We start from the raw sequence: 22553 nt of genomic DNA, 5'->3' as shown, positions 1-22553 counted from the left end.
TAGGCCAGCAGAACGTAATGTCGTGGGAACAGGAAGCGAAAATTTTGCTAGTGGATCACTAGGGGTGATGGTGAGTGGTGCCACTTCCACTTCCACCTCTTGATTCCTGGACCTGTGAATCCTGGCTATGGGAGAAACAGTACCATATATTGGAGGCTGATTCAGAGCATACATGGCCTTCTGGAGAACTTTGCCCCAGCCCTGCAAAGTATTGTCACTGAGTTGGTGTTGTAACTGTGACTTCAAAAGGCCATTCCACCATTCTATCAATCCAACTGCTTCAGGATGATGGGGAACATGGTAAGACCAGTGAATTCCATGAGCAGGAGCCCACTGCCACACTTCTTTAGCTGTAAAGTGAGTGCCTTGGTCAGAGGCAATGCTGTGCGGAATACCGTGACAGTGGATAAGGCATTCTGTGAGTCCACAGATGGTAGTCTTGGCAGAAGCATTGCGTGCAGGATAGGCAAACCCATATCCACAATAAGCATGTACTCCAGTGAGGATGAACCTCTGCCCTTTCCATGATGAAAGAGGTCCAATATAATCAACCTGCTGCCTGGTAGCTGGCTGATCACCCTGAGGAATGGTGCCATATTGAGGGCTTAGTGTTGGTCTCTGCTGCTGGCAAATTGGGTACTCAGCAGTGGCCATAGCCAGGTCAGCCTTGGTGAGTGGGAGTACATGTTGCTGAGCCCATGCGTAACCTCCATCACTGCCCCCATGGCTACTTTGTTCACGGGCCCATTGGGCGATTACAGGGGTGGCTGGGGAAAGATGCTGAGTGATGTCCACAGAATGGGTCATCCTATCCACTTGATTATTAAAATCCTCCTCTGCTGAGGTCACCTGTTGGTGAACACTCACATAGGATACAAATATCTTCACAGTTTTTGACTACTCAGAGAGGTCCATCCACATACCTCCTCCCGAAATTTCTTCCTCTCTTCACCAACTTTCTAATCATGCTTCTTTCAAGTCCCTGACCATCCAGCCAAACCATTGGCTACAGCCCATGTATCAGTATGTAATTGCACACCTGGCCATTTCTCCTTACAGGCAAAGTGCACAACCAGGTGCACTGCTCAAAGTTCTGCCCACTGGGAAGATTTCCCTTCAGTGCTGTCCTTCAGGGATGTCCTAGAAAGGTGCTGTCGTGCTGTAGCTGTCTACTTTCGGGTGGTGCCTGCATATCATCCAAAACCATCTGTGAACCAGGCCCAAGTCTTCTCTTCCTCTGTTAACTGATCATAGGGAACTCCCCATGAGGCTATCGATGCAGTCTGGGGGAGAGAAGGCAGGGTGGCAGGAGTGGAGACCACGGGCATTTGAGCCACTTCCTCATGTAACTTACTTGTGTCTTTAGGAGCTGCCCAAGCCCAATTACGTATATACCACTTCTATTTGATGATGAATGCTGCTATGGATGACCCACTTTATGACTAGATGGGTCAGAAAGCACCTAGTTCATGATAGACAGTTGAGGTCGCATGGTGACTTGATGACCCATAGACAAATGTTCAGTTTCCACCAAAGCCCAGTAACAGGCCAAGTGCTGTCTCTCAAAAGGAGAGTCATTATTTGCAGAAGATAGCAGGGCCTTGCTCCAAAATCCTAGAGGCCTCTGCTGTGATTTACCTATGGGGGCCTGCCAAAGGCTCCAGACAGCATCCCTATCTTCCGCTGACACCTCAAGCACCATTGGATCTGCTGGGTCATATGGCCCAAGTGGCACAGCAGCTTTCCCAGCAGCCTAGACCTGTTGCAGAGCCTTCTCCTGTTCTGGATCCCACTAAAAAATGGCAGCCTTATGGGTCATTCAATACATGGGCTGGAGTAACACACCCAAATGAGGAATGTGTTGCTTCCAAAATTCAGATAGGCCCACTAGGCATTGTGCCTCTTTCTTGGTTGTAGGAGGGGCCAAATGCAGCAACTTATCCTTTACCTTAGAAGGAATACCTTGACAGGTCCCACACCACTGGACCCCTAGAAATTTTTCTGAGGTAGAAGTTCCCTGAATTTTAGTCGAATTTATTCCCCATCCTCTGGCAAGCAAATGTCTCACCAATAAGTCCAGTGTGTTTGCTACGTCTTGCTCACTGGATCCAATCAGTGTCATGTCATCAATGTAATGGATCAATGTGATATCTTGTGGAAGTGAAAAGCGATCAAGATCTCTCCAAATAAGATTATGATACAAAGCCGGAGAGTTAATATACCCCTGATGTAGGACAGTAAAGGTATATTGCTGGCCTTGCCAGCTGAAGACAAATTGCTTCTGGTGGGCCTTATGGACAGGAATGGAGAAAAAGGCATTTGCCAAGTCAATGGCTGCATACCAGTTACCAGGAGATGTGTTAATTTGCTTAAGGAATGAAACCACATCTGGTACAGCAGCTGCAATTGGAGTCACCACTTGGTTAAGCTTATGATAATCCACTGTCATTCCCCAAGATCCATCTGTTTTCTGCACAGGCCAAATGGGAGAGTTGAATGGGGATGTGGTGGAAATCACTACCTTTCAAGCCCTTGATGGTGGCGCTAATCTCTGCAATCCCTCCAGGAATGCGATACTGTTTTTGATTTATTATTTTTCTAGGTAGAGACAGCTCTAAAGGCTTCCATTTGGCCTTTCTCACCATAATAGCCCTCACCCTACCAGCCAGGGAGCCAATGTGGGGGTTCTGCCAGCTTCTAAGTATGTCTATGCCAATTATGCATTCTTGCACTGGGGAAGTGACCACAGGATGAATCCAGGGAGCTTCAAAGATGCAGTTGCTGCCCTCACAAATCTATTTTGCATGGCATTAGTAAAGGGTATATCTTCTGGACCCTCCTAGCTGGGATGAGTAGGTCTAAAGTGACTAATCCACTCCACCATCCCAATCTCCCTAAGCCTTTGGATCCCTTCCTCTACACTAGACCAAGGGAGATCAGACATTTCCACCTCCCTCACAGTGGGCCATCTTCTAATCCATATTTCAGCTAACCAAGCAAATAAACTGTTAGAACTTTTTTAACTCCCTGAGCTGCAGCATTAAACACAGAGTCCCCATTTAGTGGCCCAAATCAATAAATTCAGTCTGATCCAACTCTACATTCCTTCCACCATAATCCCACACCCTTACTATGCATTCCCATGTCTGTTCTTCAGATTTCTGTATATATAAATTAGAAAACTCAAGCAGTATTTTCAAGTCTGGTGTATCTCCTCATGGGTCACACTCTTAACCTCACCTCTAGGGGCCTGCCGGGACTTTAATTATCTGTCTAGAAGGAAACAGGGGTGTTGGGGGTGGCTCCTGAGGAGAATCAACATCACCTTGCCTGGCAATTGCCTCAGGGGAAGCCATCACTGTTGCCTCAGGCAGCGCAGGGTTTATCTCCTCAGACAAAGGTTGAAAGGCTGATGGCAGCATGGGCTGGGGAGGGGATGTTGCCACTACTGGGTATGGGGAAGCTGTTCCTTCTGGCAGAAAAGGTTCATCAGAGTTTACAAACTCAGTGTCCTCAGCTTCATCAGGGTCCTCCAAAACGTCCCATGCCAAGTTGCAGGATCCCATTCTTTTCCAATGAATGCCCTCACTTTAACACTAAATATCTGATGAGGCTGTGCATGCACCTTTCATTGCAGGTCAGCCACTCACATGATGAGAGCTTGTGTCTGTTTTTCCACAATTTCAGCTCTTTCTCTACCAGAGATAAGGCTGTCACTCAGGGCAAACTTAGCAGATTTGAGGCTCAGTATCAGCTTGTGAAGCTGGGAGATAGAATCCCTGAGTTCATCATTTTCTTTCATCATTTTGCCCACTGAACTTAGGAGCAACCAAGCAGATTCATTATGTCCCTTGGTTCTCCACATATGGTCAAAGGTATTATGTATAGAGTCACTAAACTCCTTGCCTGTCATGAGTGATGAATTAGGAGTGTCAAATGTATTTATTTTACATAAATCTTTTTTCTTTTTTAGACGAAGTCCCACTCTGTAGCTCAGGCTGGAGTGCAGTGGTGCAATCTTGGATCACTGCAACCTCCACCCTCCAGGTTCAAGTGATCCTCCCAGCTCAACCTGCTGAGTAGCTGGGACTACAGGTGTACACCACCACACCCAGCTAATTTTTGTATTTTTTAGTAGAGATGGGGTTTTGCTATGTTGGCCAAGTTGGTCTTGAACTCCTGACCTCAGGTGATCTGTCCACCTCAGCCTCCCAAATTGCTGGGATTACAGGCATGAACCACTGCACCTGGAAATTTTGCATAATTCTCTAAACAGTTCACAACAAGGACTATCAGTGTTGTCCATACTATTAGAAGTAGAGTCCTTAGCATTTTTGGGTCTAATCATATTAAGCAGCCAACTCCAGAAACCCCCAAACCAATGAAAGAACTCCATCCTTAATATTCTGCTCCTCTAGAACCACTCCTAGTACCAAAATCTGTATTAGTCAGGGTTCTCTAGAGGGACAGAACTAATAGAATAGAGAGATATATAAAGGGGAGTTTATTAAGTATTAACTCACATGATCACAGTGTCCCACAATAGGCCGTCTGCAAGCTGAGGATCAAGGAAAGCCAGTCTGAGTCCCAAAACTGAAGAACTTGGAGTCTGATATGCGAGGTCAGGAAGCATCCAGCACAGTAGAAAGATGTAGGCTGGGAGGCTAGGCCAGTCTGGTCTTTTCACATTTTTCTGCCTGCTTTATATTCTAGCTGCACTGGCCCCTGATTAGATGGTGCCCATCCAGATTAAGGGTGGGTCTGTCTTTCCAAGCCTACTGACTCAGATGTTAATCTCCTTTGGCAATACCCTCACAGACATGCCCAGGATCAATACTTTGCATCCTTCAAGCCAATCAAGTTGACACTCAGTATTAACCATCATAGCACCCAATGGTCAAGACTGATAACTGCAGCTACCACTTAGTCTCAAATCCAAAATCCCAGAAAAGAATGTATTGGATCAGGTGTCTAGTGTAGGCCAATCAACTGTGATCACATTATCAAGGTACTGTGATTGGCCTAGTTTCTGTCAGGTGCACCTTTAGGTATTCCTCTGTGGCCAAGGTACACAGTCATGCTGCACAACACATCTGCTCCAAAGGTGATCATGTACAAGGGTCTAAGTGGAAAAGTAACTCCCACAATAGAGCTAAGCACACAAAACAATGTTTCCAGGTAGACATAATTAAAGCAGATTATGATATCTGTTGGGCACCACCATGTTTGGCACATCTTCCAAAAGTTGAGATTCTCGTCTCTAATTATTGAAGACAACTGACATTACAGTCATTAGAAAAATTCACTAAGATCTAGATTTCATGTTTAGTTTATGCTTTCAGTGTTCAATTTCTTAAATTCTGATTGATTATGTGGCCTCTGTGTTTTGAGAAAGGGAGATTATATGCAAGTGATGGAGAAGTGCTAATTTTAGGTTTAAGATGTAAGAATTTTTAACCAAGAACAATTACTACGCATCATGTGCAGCTCCAGATAACTTGCTTAAGTACCCCTAAAGGTTGGCAATTGATCTGAGAACATTGAAATCCTATACCTAGGACCTAGGGAAAAGAGAAGTATGATGAAGACCAAAGAATAGGGGAAGAGAGCATCCAGGTCTGGAGAAATAGGAAACAAGTGATCTGATCCTTTCTTTCTACCAACCTAGTGAATTACCACATCCTTGATGATGAACTTGGCTTCTTCTTAGACAAAGTAAGATCATGTGTATGGAAGCATTTTGCAAACTGAAGTGCCAGATGAATTGTTATTAGAAAATGTTAATACAGTTGCTCTTTCAAGGAAAGAAGAAATTATACATAAAGAAATCAAGAGCAAAGATCTTATTTTTTTTACTTATAAAACATCTTTAAGAGATGAATGTGGCATCTTTACACACATCTGTCTCACAAAAGGTAGTTGTGGCATTTTCCTGTATGTAGGCCTATTGTACAACATTCAAATAAATATATTTTAGCTTTATCATTATGTAGTATTTGATGGATACAAAAGAATGGATATAATATATGTGTAAGGTATTAAGCGTTACAATAAAACCAATGCTCATGAACCTGCCATGCAACTAAAGGGCTAGAACAGCAGCCCCCAACCTTTTTGGCACCAGGGACCGGTTTCATGGAAGAGTTTTTATACAGATGGTGGGGATGGGGGATGGGGAAGGGATGGTTTTAGGATGAAACTGTTCCACTTCAGATCATCAGGCATTAGATTCTCATAAGGAGCATGCAACCTAGATCCCTCATGTGCACAGTTCACAATAGGGTTCATGCTCCTGTGAGAATCTAATGCCCTAATGCCACCACTGATCTGACAGTAGGTGGAGCTCAGTTGGTAATGCTCACTCACATTCTGTTGTGTGGCCCAGTTCCTAACAGGCAACAGACCAGTACTGGTTCATGGTCCAGGGGTTGGGGACCCCGGGGCTAGAATATTGTCCTGTTAGCGTAGTCTCTGATTGATGGAAATAATCTCTGTGCCTTTTCCAGATTCCCCTGCTTCTTCCCAGAAGTGGAATCATTCTCCTTATCAGGGACCAATTAATCTCCTACCTTTAGAAACTACTCTTGTCACATATGTATTACATATGAAAAAAATATTTTTCTTGGTTGAGGCTTTATAAAAATGATTTTATACTGAATGTAGCTTTTGGAATTGTCTTTTTCCACTCAACATTATGCTGCACAGGATCATCCATGTTGTTACCTGTGGGTTTAGTTCATATATTTGTAATGCTATTTAACCTTGCAGGTATACCACAATTTATCTATTCTTCTTTGATGAAGATTAGATTGTCCTCTTTTCGATTTTTTATTGTTGCTGTTGTCATTATTGCAATTTTCTCTTAAGAATAATGCTGCTATTAGCGTTCTTGTATATGTCTCCTGGATCATTTGTACAAAGCAGTCCCCATGATATATACATAGGAGTATAATGCTGGGTTGGAAGGTGTGCAAATGGTAGTTTAACAGGACAATGACATTTGCTGTCTAAGGTGATTGTCATAGTCTTCTTTAAGGTTTTTATTGTGAAACATGTTTACCAACATTTGGCATTGCTATTCTTACTTTTCAATGTAAAAGGTGTAAAGCATTATCTTTCACTGATGTCCTTAGAGAAACTTGCATTTCCGTAACCACTAACAGGGTTGAACTTCCTTTCCTATGTTTATTTGCCGTTTAGTTACCTTTGCTGTGAAATATTTGTCATGTTTCTCCATTTACATTGTGTGCTTTTTCTTTGCCTCATTGATTTATAGAATTTTTAAAATATATTCTCAATATTAATCTTTTGCCAGCTAAATGTGCTCAAAATAGATTCTCTCAGCTTAGAATTTCTTTTACTGCTTTCTTGATGATGTTTTTTAATAAGCAAAAGTTTTAAATTTTAATGTACTTCAGTTTATTTGTCTTTTATGATTTGACTGGTTGTGTTTTATATATAAATTTCTTCCAAACTCCATGGTTATGAACTTATTCTTCTATTTGTTATTCAGGTTTTTTAAGTTTTAAGTTTCGCTTGTCACATTTAAGTAGCTAATCCAGTCAGCATCATTCTCTGCAAACTATTGCAAGGACAAAAAACCAAACACCACATGTTCTCACTCATAGGTGGGAATTGAACAATGAGAACACTTGGACACAGGAAGGGGAACATCACACACCAGGGCCTGTCGTGGGGTGAGGGGAGGCGGGAGGGATAGCATTAGGAGATATACCTAATGTAAATGACGAGTTAATGGGTGCAGCACACCAACATGGCACATGTATACATATGTAACAAACCTGCATGTTGTGCACATGTACCCTAGAACTTAAAGTATAATAAAAAAAAAAAAGAAAAAAGAAAAAAAAAAGAAATGATTTTGTGAAAAATGTTGGGTATAGGGTCCAGTTTTAGTTTTTTTCTATATTAATATTCAGTTGCATTGAGATCATTTATTTAATAGTTCATTTATTTAAAATTGATATGCTAGAGATCTCTTGCAGGTTTTATATATGCATGGGTCTGTTTCTGGGCTCTCAATTCTCTTACATTTATAAATTTGTCTATTCATACACCATTATCACAGTGTCTTAAAGCTTTATAATAATAAGCTTCAATATCTTGATAGGACAATACTCTACTGTTTCTTTTTCTCATAAAGTATCTTGGCTATTTTGGGCTTTATTCTTTCCTATACATTTTAGAATCAGTTTGTGAAGTTTCTTGAAAATGCAATTGAGATTTTTGGAAAGAATTGACACATTTCCAGTATCTTCCTATCAATGAACATGGTATAGATCCCCACTTATGTATGTCTTTTAAAATGTTATTCAATAAAAATTTAAAGTTTCCTCCATAAATATCTTGCACATCTTTATTTTATTTGTAAGTGTAAGTACATTATTTTGGCTGCCGGTGTATAGAAATGTAATTAATTTTTTGTGTATTGGCTTATGTCCAGCCATCTTGCTGAACTCTCTTATTAATTCTATTTTAGAAATGTTTTTACCTTTATGGATAATTACATAGTTTGATAAATGTTGTATGTATGCTTAAGAAATGAATATTCTCTAACTTTTGTGTTCTGAGTTCTATGTATATTCATTACATCAAGGTTTTTATTTTATTAAAATCTTGTATATTTTTGCTATTTTTGTTGCCTTTTTAAAACAATAATTGAGAGAGGAATGTTAGTACTCTTCTATGCTGATGGATTTGTCAGTTTTTACTTATACTGATTTTTATTTTATTTTACTTTTTGCTTATATTTTTGGAGCTCCTGTATTAGGTGCATACAATCTAAAATTGTTATTTTATTCCTGGCAAACTGAATCTTTTATAATAATGTAATGACTGTCTTTATCTCTAATAATGCTTTTAGTCTTAAAATATATTTTGTCTGTTATTATTATAGCTACCTTAGTTTTCTTTTAGTATTTGCTTTTATGGATAGTTCTTCCATTAATTTCAACTTTCTTACATTTTGGGTCTGTTTCCTATGAACAGTATATTGGTAATTTTTAATCCAACTTAATGATCTATTAACTAATCTATTTATATTTGTGGTGATAGCTTTTATAATTTGATTTATTTATGCTTTCTCTCTGTTATTCTTTTTAGTTGTCTTTTATATAATCTGAGTTTTCTCACCTTGCTTGGTTTTTCCATTATGCTGATTTTGCATAAAACACTCTGTTATTTCAGTTTTTACTCCTGGAATTTTACCAAGTATACTAAGCAAAATTGAAAGAAATATCTTATTAATTTTTAATAAGTTAATACTTCCTTAACAATAATAGGATACCTATGTGTCTCAGGTTCTTCATCTGTAAAACGGAGATAATAATACCTACCTCATAGCATTGTAGTCATACTTAAGTCAATTTATGTATATGTATGTGTGTGTATGTATCTATATCTATATATGTATATATGTGAGTGTATCTATATCTATTTACATGAGTGTATTTATATCTATTTATATATCTTAGAGTGGGACCTGGCACATAACAAACACAAATTACTGCCTTTTCTATCTTCACTAAGTACTTATCATGCACTATGACTAACTTTTGCAGTTTGAGGTGCAACAGCAAAACTAGCATCAATTTCTTTTTTGTTCTTCACAATTTCACTGACAGAAGATTGGTTCTTACTATAGATCTTAGCAATCTTAGCATACCCTATTTTTTCTTCTTTCATTATTAAGTTGAGAACTTTCACCGTTTCATTTAAAGGAAACACTTTATGGCTTCTCTTTCATATGTCTGAATTGCCAGCATCCCTACTTCTTGCACTTTGGGGCCGTTCTTAAATAAAATAAAGGTTATAAGCACTGCCATATCATGTCAGTCGATCTGATAACTGAGAAGGCCACTAAGTGACTAATGGGCAGGTAGCCTATACAGCATGGATGTGCTAGACAAAGGGGTGATTCACGTCCTGAGCAGGATGATGTAGGATGCCGTGCTATTTCACCATGCTACTCAAAATGGTGCAGTTTAAAACTTATGAATTGTTCATTTCTGGAATTTTCCATTTAATATTTTCAGACTTAAAGTTACTACAGTCTGTAGAAAAGGAAACCATGGATAAGGGGGGATTACAGTATTTGTGAAGTGCTTCCAAAGGCATCTGATGTGCTAGGTACTATATAAATCTTTGCTAAAGGAAAATTTAAAAATGTGATAATTACAAAATCAGAAGTTCTTTGGGACCTAGGTTTGTTGCTTTTTGTTTATGCTGCCTTTTTCTCATGGAGAATATTTTCTTATGGGTTTAATGATTTTTTAAAAATTGTATAAATAATTGTTCTTGACTCAGTAATTACTTAATTGTACCTGCTGAAACCTCCAAGAGCCTATGTTGAAGATTCTTTTCTTTTGAGGGGATTCATGTGTGCTTCTGTTGGGAACCAGTGGATACAACTGTGCTGAGATCTTTTAGCCACTTTTGAGAGTCCTGGAAAAGTCTCAAGTTCAGCTTCCCTAGCTTTCGATGGTCCTCAGGCTTAGTACTCTGATCCTGGCACTGTTAGATGCATTTTCCCTGGGGCGACCCTGGCGTTTGTGTTTGTGCATTACTCACTATTCTTTTTTTCAGCTAACAGCTGGTTTTTGTTGTTGTTGTTGCTGTTGTTTTTGTTTGCCCAATTGGAGAGTTTCTTTACTTGCTCACAAACCCACTGATGGTTTTAAGCATTTGTTTTGATGTCACCAGAAACTAGTTGTACACTAGTAGAAGGCTCTATAAGCAATTAATCTTTCTTTTTGTTAATGATAGGTATTCTTTGTTTTTAATTAAACCATATTAGCATCATATAGTAAAATGTCTAAATATATTCCAGCTTTTTCTATTATGGCCTGCATCCTCTGTTTTTCTGATTTGAAGGAAGGCTGGATTGGAGGGCAATGTGGTAATATCATATAAAGGTATTTTGTTTTGTTTTTAAATTTTTTAAGTGAGGGAGATGGCTGCAGCCCATAGAAGCCTCTCCTCATTCCACAGTCAAGAAATCTTTGACACAAACCTTTCTTTATTTGGACTACATTGCTTGGAGTTCGTAACCTCCAGTTGCAGAGAATTAAATGTCAAAGTGGTTTTGTGATGTGGAATAATCTATTTGAGGAAAGTGGAAAAAAGCCACAACAGTGCCATGGTTTTTAAACTTTCCCTGAAGATTAGAAGACCAGGAAACAGTGACATTATAGCTTCAGTCTTCTGAGCCTCTTTAATAACAATGGATTTGCCTGTCACAAAAGAATAACATAATCAGCTTTTATGTTAGATCAGGACTATGTTCATTCACGAACCTGCCCCGCCTCCTTTTCCATCTAAGCCACGCAGACTTCCTCTGCCCTCCCACGACTTGCTGTACTTGTCTCATCACAGCACTTGATCACACTCTCTTGAAATTTCCAGATTACTTCCTTGTCTTCATCATCAACCTGTAAAAACCTTGAGTAAAGGAATGTTGTATAAGTTACCTTTGTATTCCCAGAAGCTAGTAGCTGCAGGGAGAGGAGCAGGACTTAACCACACATCCCATAATGCTTTAACCTTTTCATGTAGGTAGAGCTTTAAGACACAATTCAGTCCTCCCACAACATCATGCAGATTGGCAAGTATCTCTTCTATCACCCTGGATTATCAGCCTGCATTATTTTAATGAAGATTTAATTAATTATTAATTTCCTTATGGCAATGACAGAACATTTCCATTACTAGGGCACAAAGGGGTAAATGTGAAGATCCACACCCTGGAAGTGTTTGGAGGGAGCATCTGAATTATGTCCCAGTTCAACTTTAATAGTAATCCTGTATGTTGGTATGGCATCTGACAGTGTATAATTTCTGTGTTCTTATTAACAGCTCATATTTATGGAACAGTTACTACGTGCCAGGCACTGTGCTCAGACTACTTGCATTACCCCATTCAATCCCTAGTCACTATACAAGGAGGTAGAGTTGTTACCTTATCTTACAGCTGGGGCTCAGTAGACACACTGCTATCACATGGGTTGCAGCTAGTAAGTGGAAGAACTAGAATTTCAGTTTGGTCTTTGATATGGTTTGGCTCTGTGTCCCCGCCCAAATCTCATCTTGAATTGTAATCCCTACGTGTAGGGGAGGGACATGGTGGGAGGTGACTGGATCATGGGGGCAGTTTCCCCCATGCTGTTCTCATGATAGTGAGTTGTCATGAAATCTGATGGTTTCATAAGTGGCAGTTTCTCCTGTACTCTCTCTCTGTCTCCTGCCGCCATGTAAGATGTGCCTTGTTCCCCTTTGCTTTCCACCATGATTGTAAGTTTCTTGATGCCTCCCCAGCCATGCAGAACTGTGAGCCAATTAAACATCTTTCCTTTAAAAATTACCTAGTCTCGGGTAGGATCTTTATAGCAATGTGAGAATGGACTAATACAGCCTTCTTAATGTCAAAGCCTGGGGTATTAACCAGTATACTATAACATCTCTCAATTCATACATTAATATATAATCTCTATGTAGATAACTTTATTATTTTCAAAGGCTAGGTAGCTTGCCAAGCTTATGTAGTTAGTAAACAACAAAGCTGGATTCAAGCTAAAATGGCTGACACTCATTTTTCTACTCATACTCTTATTGCACGTTTACTCAATGCCACAACAGTAGTTTCAACATGTGTGTGTTTATACAGAAAAACAATGCCTCACAAGCCAATAAAATCAAAATTTTTAAGTGCTGAAAGAAAATAAACATCAATCTAGAATTCCCAACAAAAATATCATTCAAAAATGATGAAATGAAGAAGCCATATTCAGACAACAGAAACTGAAAAAGCGTACTATCAGCATACTTGGTTTAAAAGAAATAGCAAAGGCGCTCTTCAAGCAGAAAGAAAATGATCTCAGATGGAAACGTGGAAATGCAAAATTAATGAAGAATACCAGAAAGGATAAATGAGTAGGTTTATAATCATTAACTACACACAACAGTAGTAGGAATATTTAATAAAATTTAAAATACATATGGAATTGGAAATGGATTCCAAAATAATGCAAAAGCTGGAGGAGTAAATGGACTTGAAGTGTTGTGAAGTTCTGGCATTACCATGGAAGTAGAAGAAATTATCATTTGAATAAGATTGTAGTAATCAAGGATGCATATTGTAATCTTAAGAGAATTATGAAAAGAATATTGTGAGTGTATAACTAATAAGTCAATAAAGAGAAACTAGTAATCAAAATCTGATTATTTTGTGATTTTTTTTCCAATCTTAATATTGGCAGTGATCAATTTTGAGTGATCAAAATTATTTGTATGGAACATTGCATCCAACAATTACAGAGCCGATATTGTTTTCAAGTGCACATAGAACATTTGCCAAAGTTGACCATATACTGAGCCATAAGTGAAACCTCAAGAGAAACCAAAGGGCTGACATGATTTAAAGTATGTTCTCTGTCCACAACGGAATTAAACTAGGAATCAGTAATAAAAAAGTAACTGGAAAATATCTAGTACCTAGACATTAAACAACACACTTCTAAATAGTTCATAATCAAAGAATAAATCACAATAAGAATTAATATTTTGAACTAAATGACAAAGAATATATGACCTATCGAAATTTATGGCGTGAAACTAAAGAGTGCTCAGAGGGAACATTATAACCTGAAATGCTATATTAGAAAAGAAGAAAAACTGACAATCAGTGACCTCAAGAAGCTATATAAAAAGAATCGTAAATCAAACTTAAAGAATGCACCAGGAAGGACATAAGTCATTTTAAAAATTTATAATTTATAATATTTATAATTGATTTAATATTTTTGAATGTTGACATGATACAGAGCTGAAACAACTCTGTTACAACCTAAAGACAATACATATGAAAATGAAAACATCTTGATGTTTTGTTAGAACTCTGAGACAATATGAAGAATGAAAGCAGATGATGTCCTCTTAGAACTCTGAGATGACAAGTATGTAAAATGAATGTGTAATAAGTCCTCTTGCCACATCCACGTAGAACTTGGAGATAATGAGTATGAAAACTGAGTTCTTACACAGTCGACTAGCTGAATAAGTGCCAGCAGCATCAAACATCCAGACTCTGTTGTTATGTGAAAAAGAATGAACTCATACTTGATTAAAATAAAAACAAACAAAAAAAGAAAAAAAGTAGAAAAAGTCCTACAGGAAGCATCTTACTCAGTGGTGAAATATAGAAACCTTCCCTTGGATCTCACGAATGAGGCTGGGATGTCAGTTATTCACTTCTTTCAGCATTGGACTGAACATCTTAGCCAGTATAATAAGACAAGAAGAAGAAATAGAGGACCTAATGACTGGAAATAAAGAATCAGAACTGTCATTGGGATAGCATCATATCCATAAAAACATCCAAAGGAGCCCACAAACTATTGGACCTAATTAAAAAATTAGCAAGGTAGCTGGGTACAAAGTCAACATATAAAAAGCATCTATGTGTCTACATACCAGCAACAAATAAGGAGGAAGTAAAATTTAAAGTGATACCATGTAAAATCATTTAAAAAATCAGCTACCCAGGAATAAAGCTAGCAAAAGATAAATAAAAGAAGACCTAAATAAAGAGGATCATAAACCATGTTTATAGATTGAAAGATTTAATACTGTAAAGAGGTCAGTTCCCCCAAAATTGGTGTATGTATTCAATATTAACCCAATTAAAATCCAGAGGCTTTGTTTTAGAAATTGACAAGCTGAATTTAAAATTTATATAGGACTGCAAAGATCTAAGAATAGTGAAGGCAACTTTGAAAAGCAAAAACAAAGTGAGAAAACATATACTATCAGATACAAAGATGTATTATAAAACAATAGACATTAAGACAGATTTAGGATAGGATAAGAAGTAGACCAACAGAACAGAATAGAGCATCCAGAAACATACCTACACATATACAGTCACATGATTTATAGCAAATTTCCACTCTGGTGCAATAGGAAAATAACCATATAAATGGTTCTAGGTCAGCTGGAAGCCCATATAGAAAACCATGTATCTTGCGCTGGGTGCGGTGGTTCATGCCTGTAAATCCCAGCACTTTGGGAGGCTGAGGCAGGCAGATCATGAGGTCAGGACATCGAGACCATCTTGGCAAACATGATGAAACCCCCTCTCTACTAAAAATACAAAAAATTAGCTGGGCGTGGTGGCACGTGCCTGTAGTCCCAGATACTTAGGAAGCTGAGGCAGGAGAATCGCTTGAACCCAGGAGGCAGAGGTTGCAGTGAGCTGAGATGGCATCACTGCACCCCAGCCTGAGTGACAGAGAGAGACTCTGTCTCAAAAAAACAAAAACAAAAACAAAAAAAACAGAAGAAAACCATGTATCTTGACGCGTCACACTATATGGTAATCAACTCCAAATGGATTGCAGATCTTAAATGTGAAAGGTAAAGCAATAAAGTTTTTTAGAAGAAACATCAGTTAATATCTTTATCATCTTGGAGTAGGCAAAAATTTATTGAAAAGAACAAAAATACTGAAAGCCATAAAGAAAAAAATGGCTAAGATTGGATTATATTAAGACTTTTTTTTCATCAAAAGATACCACAGGCTGGGCATGGTGGCACACACCTGTAATCCCAGCACTCTGAGAGGCCAAGGTGGGTAGATCACTTGAGCCCAGGATTTTGAGACAAGCCTGGGCAACATGGCAAAACCCCATCTCTACAAAAACAAACAAACAAAATACAAAGATTAGCTGGGTATGGTGGTGCATGCCTGTAGTCCCAGCCACTTGGGAGGCTCTGAGGTGGGTGAATTGCTTGAGCCTGGGAGGCTGCAGTCTGGGTGACAGAGCAAAACGCTGTCTCAAAAAAAAAAAAAAAAAAAAAAGATACTACAAAGAGGATGAAAAGGAAGACAAATTGGAGGAGACGTTTGCAATATATGTATATATTCAACTCATATCTAGAATGTATAAAGAGCTCTATAAATCAATGTGAGAAAGACAGACAACTTAATTGAAAAAGGGGGAAAACTTGAGTAGGCACTTCTCAAAAGATGGTGTTCAAATACCCAATGAACATACAAAATATCGAACTTCATTAGTCACCAAGTAACTTAAAATAAATCAACAATGAGATAAAAGGATACATCCATCAAGAATGGCTAAAATAAAAAAGGAAGATAATAACAAGTGTCAATAAGAGCATGGAATAACCAGACTCTTGTTTATTGCTGGTCTGAGTACAAATAGGTATAATTACTTTGGAAAATAATGCGGCTGAACGTAGGTATGTGAACATGTCTACCCTCTGACCCTATGACCTAGCAATTCCACTCCTAATTATACACCAAACAGAATTTTGTATAAATTCACTAAAATATACATGCAGGAATGTTCACAGAAGCACTCTTCCTAATAATCCAAACTGGAAACTACTCAAATCCCCATTAGCAATAAAATGGATAAATAAATTGTGGTGTCTGTTCTCAGAGTAGAGTAGTAGAACGCAGTGAGAATGAATAAAGCATAATTATAAGCAATGATAAGAATTATCAAAGACGAAACTAGGTCTGAAACAAAATGAACAAAGCCTTCACAAACCTATGACAAGAGGACCCATCTGTGATCACGCTTATTTCAGCAGTGGTTCAAAGGCGGTAGAAAGGGGAGTTAGTTTTCTAAACAGGGAAAAAACAAAGACAGCCTCTGATTGGCAAGCATTCTATTATGGTGGAACTTTTGGAAGTAGAGGATACTTTCTAATTGGTGTTCAGGTACTTTGACCACCCTTGGCGAACTTCAAGAGGGGTAGCTCCCTACTGCCTGGCAGAGGAAGTTCCACTCCTATCAAATGGCCTAAGAGCCTACCATGCCCTGGCCTCTGCTCCCCTGTCCCTTCCTCTGCTCTCCTGGGGCACCAGCATCCTTTCTGTCCTCCAAGTGCCATGTGCCCTCCTTCCTCCATCTGTGAGATGCTTATACGTCCGTGGGAGAGAACGACAGTATCAAGTAATTCCAGAAAGGAGTATGAAATTACAAACTGAATTAAACTATGAAAGAAAGCATATAAGAAAGAAATTGGCTAGATTGAAGGGTTAAGACTGGCTTTTTTTACTTGGTATGGGGTCTGAATAATTTAAAGGCAGACAGAGGCGGAGAGAAGAGGAGGAGTTCAAACAGATGCAGCAGTATGTGCAAAGGCCCTGGGGCAAGAGAGAGTATAAACAGTATCAGGAATTGAAAGAAAGAACACAGAGAACACAAGGCAAGCAAGGGTCTCGTAGAACGTGATGAGGATTTTGTTAATACTAAGATGGCATAATATTTAATATAAGAATACTTAAAATAAGAGCTATTTTTAGCAGGGATGACATGATAATATTTCATTAGAAAAGTAAGCTCTTGCCTGCAAGATAGATGGGGGAGCAATTTAGATGCCAGGGGGCCTGAGAGAGTGAACTGGGGTGGTGGCAGGGGAGGTGGAGAGAGTTGGATACATTCTTGAAAATGTGGGAGTTAAAATTGACAGAACTTGGTGATGGATTCAATATAGGGGAATGTGTTATTCTGTTTTCATACTGCTATGGAGAAATACCCGAGACTAGGTAACTTATAAAGAGATTTAATGGACTCACAGTTCCACATGGCTGAGGAGGCCTCACAATCACGGTGGAAAGCGAAAGAGGAGCAGTCATGTCTCACCTGGCGGCAGGCAAGAGAGCATGTGCAGGGAAACTGCTCTTTACAAAACCATCAGGTCTTGTGAGACTTATTCACTATCATGAGAATGAGATGGGAAGAACCTGCCCCCATGATTTAATTACCTCCCACTGGGTCCCCCCAACAACATGTGGGGATTATGGGAGCTACAATTCAAAATGAAATGTGGGTGAGGACACAGCCAAACCGTATCAGGGAGGAAGGGAAGGTGGGACACCCAGGCTAACACTGGGATTTTGGTCTCCCTGGGTGAATGGCAGTACCTTTCCTGGGGCAGGGCCTCTGGTGGACTGTCACGTCAGAGTGTAGAGCGGAAGGCGTGAATCAGTTCGTTTAAAGCAAGTTAAATTTGAGATGTCGCAGAGACTTTAAGTGGAGGGGTGAACTAGGCAGGAGGATATGATGTAGCTTTGCAGTTCAGAAGATAGTTCTGAGCCATAGAAACAATTACGATTCAAACATAAGTAGGGGATTGGTATTCTTATTTTTTTTTGAGTTTGAGAAATTATGACTTGGCTTTCATTTCCTTTTTTTCCCTGCCCTCTCCTTTTTCTTTGGAGAACTTCTTTTTATTTTTCTCTCTACTCCCCTCTTATTGTCTTGTGCTTCTCTTGACCTAGGGGTTTCCTACATTCATCACCTCTATCTCGGCAGGATACAGCTCCCGCCTCTGTTGTCTGTCTTGCTGTATCACCCTCGGGCCTTATCAGCTGAAAAACAGGCAGCAAAGGAACGGCAGCTACAAGTCATTCGGAAATTATTTGTATGTGGGAAACAGGTTGCTATTTTGGGTGTGGATAATTTTCCAGGGCAAAGGAAGGAGCTGTTGCCGAGGTGCTTTTCTTGTTAAGGCAATGCTAATGCATCTCCCTCCCCAGCCCTGGGCTCAAACTGGTGACTCTCAGAGGAGGAATGTGGTGTGTGATCGATTCTGGCTTCTAACGGGTATTCAGACAGAGCTGGTGGGGAGGAGAGAGGAGAAGAAGAGAAGGTGTGAGATGAGGGTTTGTTTCCAAGCATGTATAAAATCACCTAAGAATCATTTTCATGACAAGTCAGTCGGATGAACCAGAATGCATAGAACCAGCTGTTCTTTTGAAATAAACTCTACTGGGCAGTATAAATTCAGACAGGAAACTCAAAACTTTATTTGGATAGATCTGAATCCTGAGGGCAAGCAGGCAAGTAGGAAAAGGATTCCAAATACTTCAATGGGCAGAATTTTCTAAAAAAAACAAAACAAAACAAAACAAAAAAAACCCAAAAAACTAGTAAATTGCTTCTTAGTTCCAATATTTAAAAAGTTAAAAGAGGGGGTGTACTCAGGAAGACTTTCCTATATTGTTCAACAACTAATATTATAAAAAACTGAGGCAGAGAGAAAAACAGGTGTAGGTCACTTTTCTTGCCAAGGCTATCAGGTTAACCTCCACTCTGGAAAGTCAAATTATGGCTAATTTACCCCCAGAAATTTCTGTGCAGTAGGGTGTGATGATGGGGGTATTTATTTGGGTCCAGCTATCACTGGATTCTTCCTGGGGTGGGGATTGTCTGTGTGGCTGTGACAGCCAAGGAGAAACTCAGTATCTCTTAGAGACTCAACATTTTATTTTTGTGATTGATAAAATCTCATTTGTTACATTCCCAAATCAGCTTCCTAACCAAAATGTTTAGACCAGTTTGCAACCTTTACCCAGATTATTTTTCGACTGAGCTTCTTGGGTGTGATGTAGGTGTTCAATGCAAAAAGATACATACACATTTGTATATCTTTACATCTGTGATCAACGGTTAGTGATTACTAGGGGCTAGGCCTTGTTCTAAGTGATTAAAGGGCATTAAACTGAGGCTTACATTAATTCTTTAAGGTTGATGCTTTTATGATTCCCTTATTATGGATGAATATATAGTGGCATAGGTGGGTCAGTTAGTTACCTGGCTGAGGTCACAGAGCTGTAAATGTCCTGGAGCCAGGGTTTGACCCAGTGCCATCTGCCTCTGGCACCTGCTCTCCTCACTTCTAAACCTCTTCATGGAAGAACAAACATTTTAAAGTGTGTAGTCCTAATGATGTTTTATTTTCTCATAGGAGTGACTGGGTGACATCCTATAAGGTCATGGTGAGCAATGACAGCCACACGTGGGTCACTGTTAAGAATGGATCTGGAGACATGGTGAGTCTCATCCTCCATTTAACCATGCCTTTCTTCCTGGCTGGGTGGGGTTTTGCAAAGAGAGGCAATGTATGATCAACTCTTTGGAGATTTGTGGATTCTGTGTCAACTCAAACCTACCACAACAGTCTGATGGACAGAGACCCCTTCCCTGCCCTGAAGCCCAGCAGCAAGTGACACACATTTAGAGCTAATGTAAAATTCAGCCTTTATTTACTCCCATCAGGCAACTGCAGGAATGCAGCCTCTTATGTAATTTGCAAGTTAGCCCTGGAAGTTGCATGCATGGGGCATGCTAGGGCCCCTTGCAGCTGTTCTTAATAGTTTCCTAACTTCATTTCGTGACCTTGGCCTTTTAGTTCCATGATTAGCTCCAGCTTAGTCCTGATCCTGTCACTCTCTTCCTCAGATTCTCAAGTGCATATTCCTAGCATGGTATCCAATGTCTTACACAGTCTGACTAGTCTTGACTGTGGCCTCCTTTTTCAACCTTCTTTATCATTCTTACCCCCTACACAGAGTCCTGTGTCCTTGTACAAGTGAAACAGCTGCTTTTCTGCCTATGAATCCAATATTTAGGCTTCTGCACTCATTGTTCATTTTCTCTGGATACCCTCTCATCCCTACAGATCTAAATAGCTTTCCTTCAATGCCAGTTCAAACAGCCCCTCTTCCCCAAAACTTTGCCTGGTCCTCTCCATCTTCTGAAATCCCAAAGCTCTCTAGTTGTCCTTTTGCCGTGACACCGATAGATTTTTTCTACAGTATATAATTACCAGCCCCACTCCCTGCATACCAACTAGATGGAGGCTTCCTGAGGGCAGGATCCAGGCCTGATTCATTTCTTTTTTTTTTTTTTTCTTTTCAATGCACAGCATATATTAGGTTTTCCTCAATAAAGTCTTGTTGAATGAGTGAATTCTGACTTTTTATCCCTTGGTAATTAAGCACTAAAAGATTTTCCTTTTCTCCCATGAGCATAAATAGATATTTGAGGGAAACAGTGAGAAGGAGATCCCTGTTCTCAATGAGCTACCCGTCCCCATGGTGGCCCGCTACATCCGCATAAACCCTCAGTCCTGGTTTGATAACGGGAGCATCTGCATGAGAATGGAGATCCTGGGCTGCCCACTGCCAGGTGAGTTCACCCTCCTGTGCTTCCTGCAGGGTGGGAGCACTGATGGAAAACAGATGCCCAGCCAAGACAAATAAAAATAAACTAAGCAGACCAGGCACAGTAGCTCATGCCTGTAATCCCAGCATTTTGGGAGGCTGAGGAGGCAGAATCAATCACTTGAGTCTGGAAATCCAAGACCAGCCTGGGCCACAAAGGGAGACATTGTCTCCACAAAAATAAAAATAAATAAATAATAAATAAAATGTAAAAATTACCCAGGCATGGTGGAGTGAGCCTGTAGTCCCAGCTACTTGGGAGGCTGAGGCAGGAGGATCACTTGAGCCCAGAGGTGAAGGCTGCAGTGAGCCGAAATAGCACCACTACACTCCAGCCTGGGCAATGGAGTGAGACCCTGTCTCAAATAAATAAAAAGATAAAAAGTAATACTAAACCAAGCAATTGTTTTCTTATGTAAAAAAATACATGTCTATGGTAGAATATTTAGAAAACATAAGTGAACCAAAAAGAAAATGAGTAAACATTTCCCATAAGCCCACTGGGAAGAACAGTCAACAATTGGGCTACTGAAGTCCCTTGCCAAGTGTAGTTTTGCCTATAGTGATTTTAAGATGATGCCTACCACTCAGAAGTGAGAAAAAAGAAAATTATGTTGAAATTTGGGAGAACACACTTATTTGTCATTGGCAGATACCATTACACTGGGTAGTGGCGGTGGGGTAGGAGGGAGTAGAAGTTCATTCTAAACCATTGACAGTCTTTTTCTGATGAAGTAGCTGCTCTTGGAAGCCTGTGTCTTTGGGTAAATGCTTACTCAGGTAGTATTCCACTTGCCTTATTTTCACATGAGATATTTGGGGGTGACCTCGGGGTGGCTTGAAGAAAGGGGGTTTGAATTCACATGTGCCACCTGCATCTTTGGTAATGTCTTCTCTGCACAGGCTGCTCTGTCTCAGCCTTTCAGGCATTCCAAGCTTGTGCCTAGATGGAGCCTGCAGGCTGCAGCCTCTTCATCCTGACCACACATCTCCAAAGAAGGTGGCTGGCCTGAGATCACCCCCTACAGGGCCTCATCACTTCATGGGGCCTATAGGAAACTTCACATTCCTGTTCACCCGCAGTCCACCCACGCAGTCAGGCCGTGGGGACATGGGGCACAGTCGTCGCTCATCCCCCAAACTCTCCAGTGAGGCCTTCCCACTCCTGCCTAGTGTGAGGTGCAGGGCTGGCTACCTATGGGACTCGTAGTCCCTCCCAGCACTGCCTGGGGCAGGGTACCAGCTCTGATGCTATTTCTGTAGTAACCCCCTCTTCATGAACTTACATTTCCTGTATTTTTGAAGCATACTGAAGGTCATTTAATTGTTTTTCTCTCAATCCCGTAGTATTCATGATCTTGCTAGCCAACCTCAGATTTTTAGAATACAAACCTCATGTTGGTGAGAAAGACAGATTTATCTACCTAACTGCTTACCCTCACACTGGTCATATTTTTTGTGTGTTTTATATTTACGTGTACTTATTCGATTGTGCAAG

The 22553-nt window shown here is 39.9% G+C and overlaps 1 protein-coding gene across 2 annotated transcripts in view; it reads left to right on the top strand.

The window, feature by feature from the left end:
• The window catches only part of CPXM2 (carboxypeptidase X, M14 family member 2), a 147600-nt gene that overhangs the window by 72741 nt on the left and 52306 nt on the right, over positions 1 to 22553 (top strand). For both annotated transcript variants that reach the window (XM_003816302.4, XM_034931651.4), the window contains exons 5-6: positions 19798 to 19882; positions 20870 to 21020. In XM_003816302.4, the coding sequence (XP_003816350.1) occupies positions 19798 to 19882; positions 20870 to 21020 (236 nt within the window). The remainder of the gene's footprint in view (positions 1 to 19797; positions 19883 to 20869; positions 21021 to 22553) is intronic.

The sequence above is a fragment of the Pan paniscus genome, chromosome 8 (assembly GCF_029289425.2).
Source record: "Pan paniscus chromosome 8, NHGRI_mPanPan1-v2.0_pri, whole genome shotgun sequence".
Taxonomy (NCBI): Eukaryota; Metazoa; Chordata; class Mammalia; order Primates; family Hominidae; genus Pan; species Pan paniscus.
The sequence above is the reverse complement of the archived record's forward strand: the minus strand, read 5'-3'. Positions and strand labels throughout refer to the sequence as shown.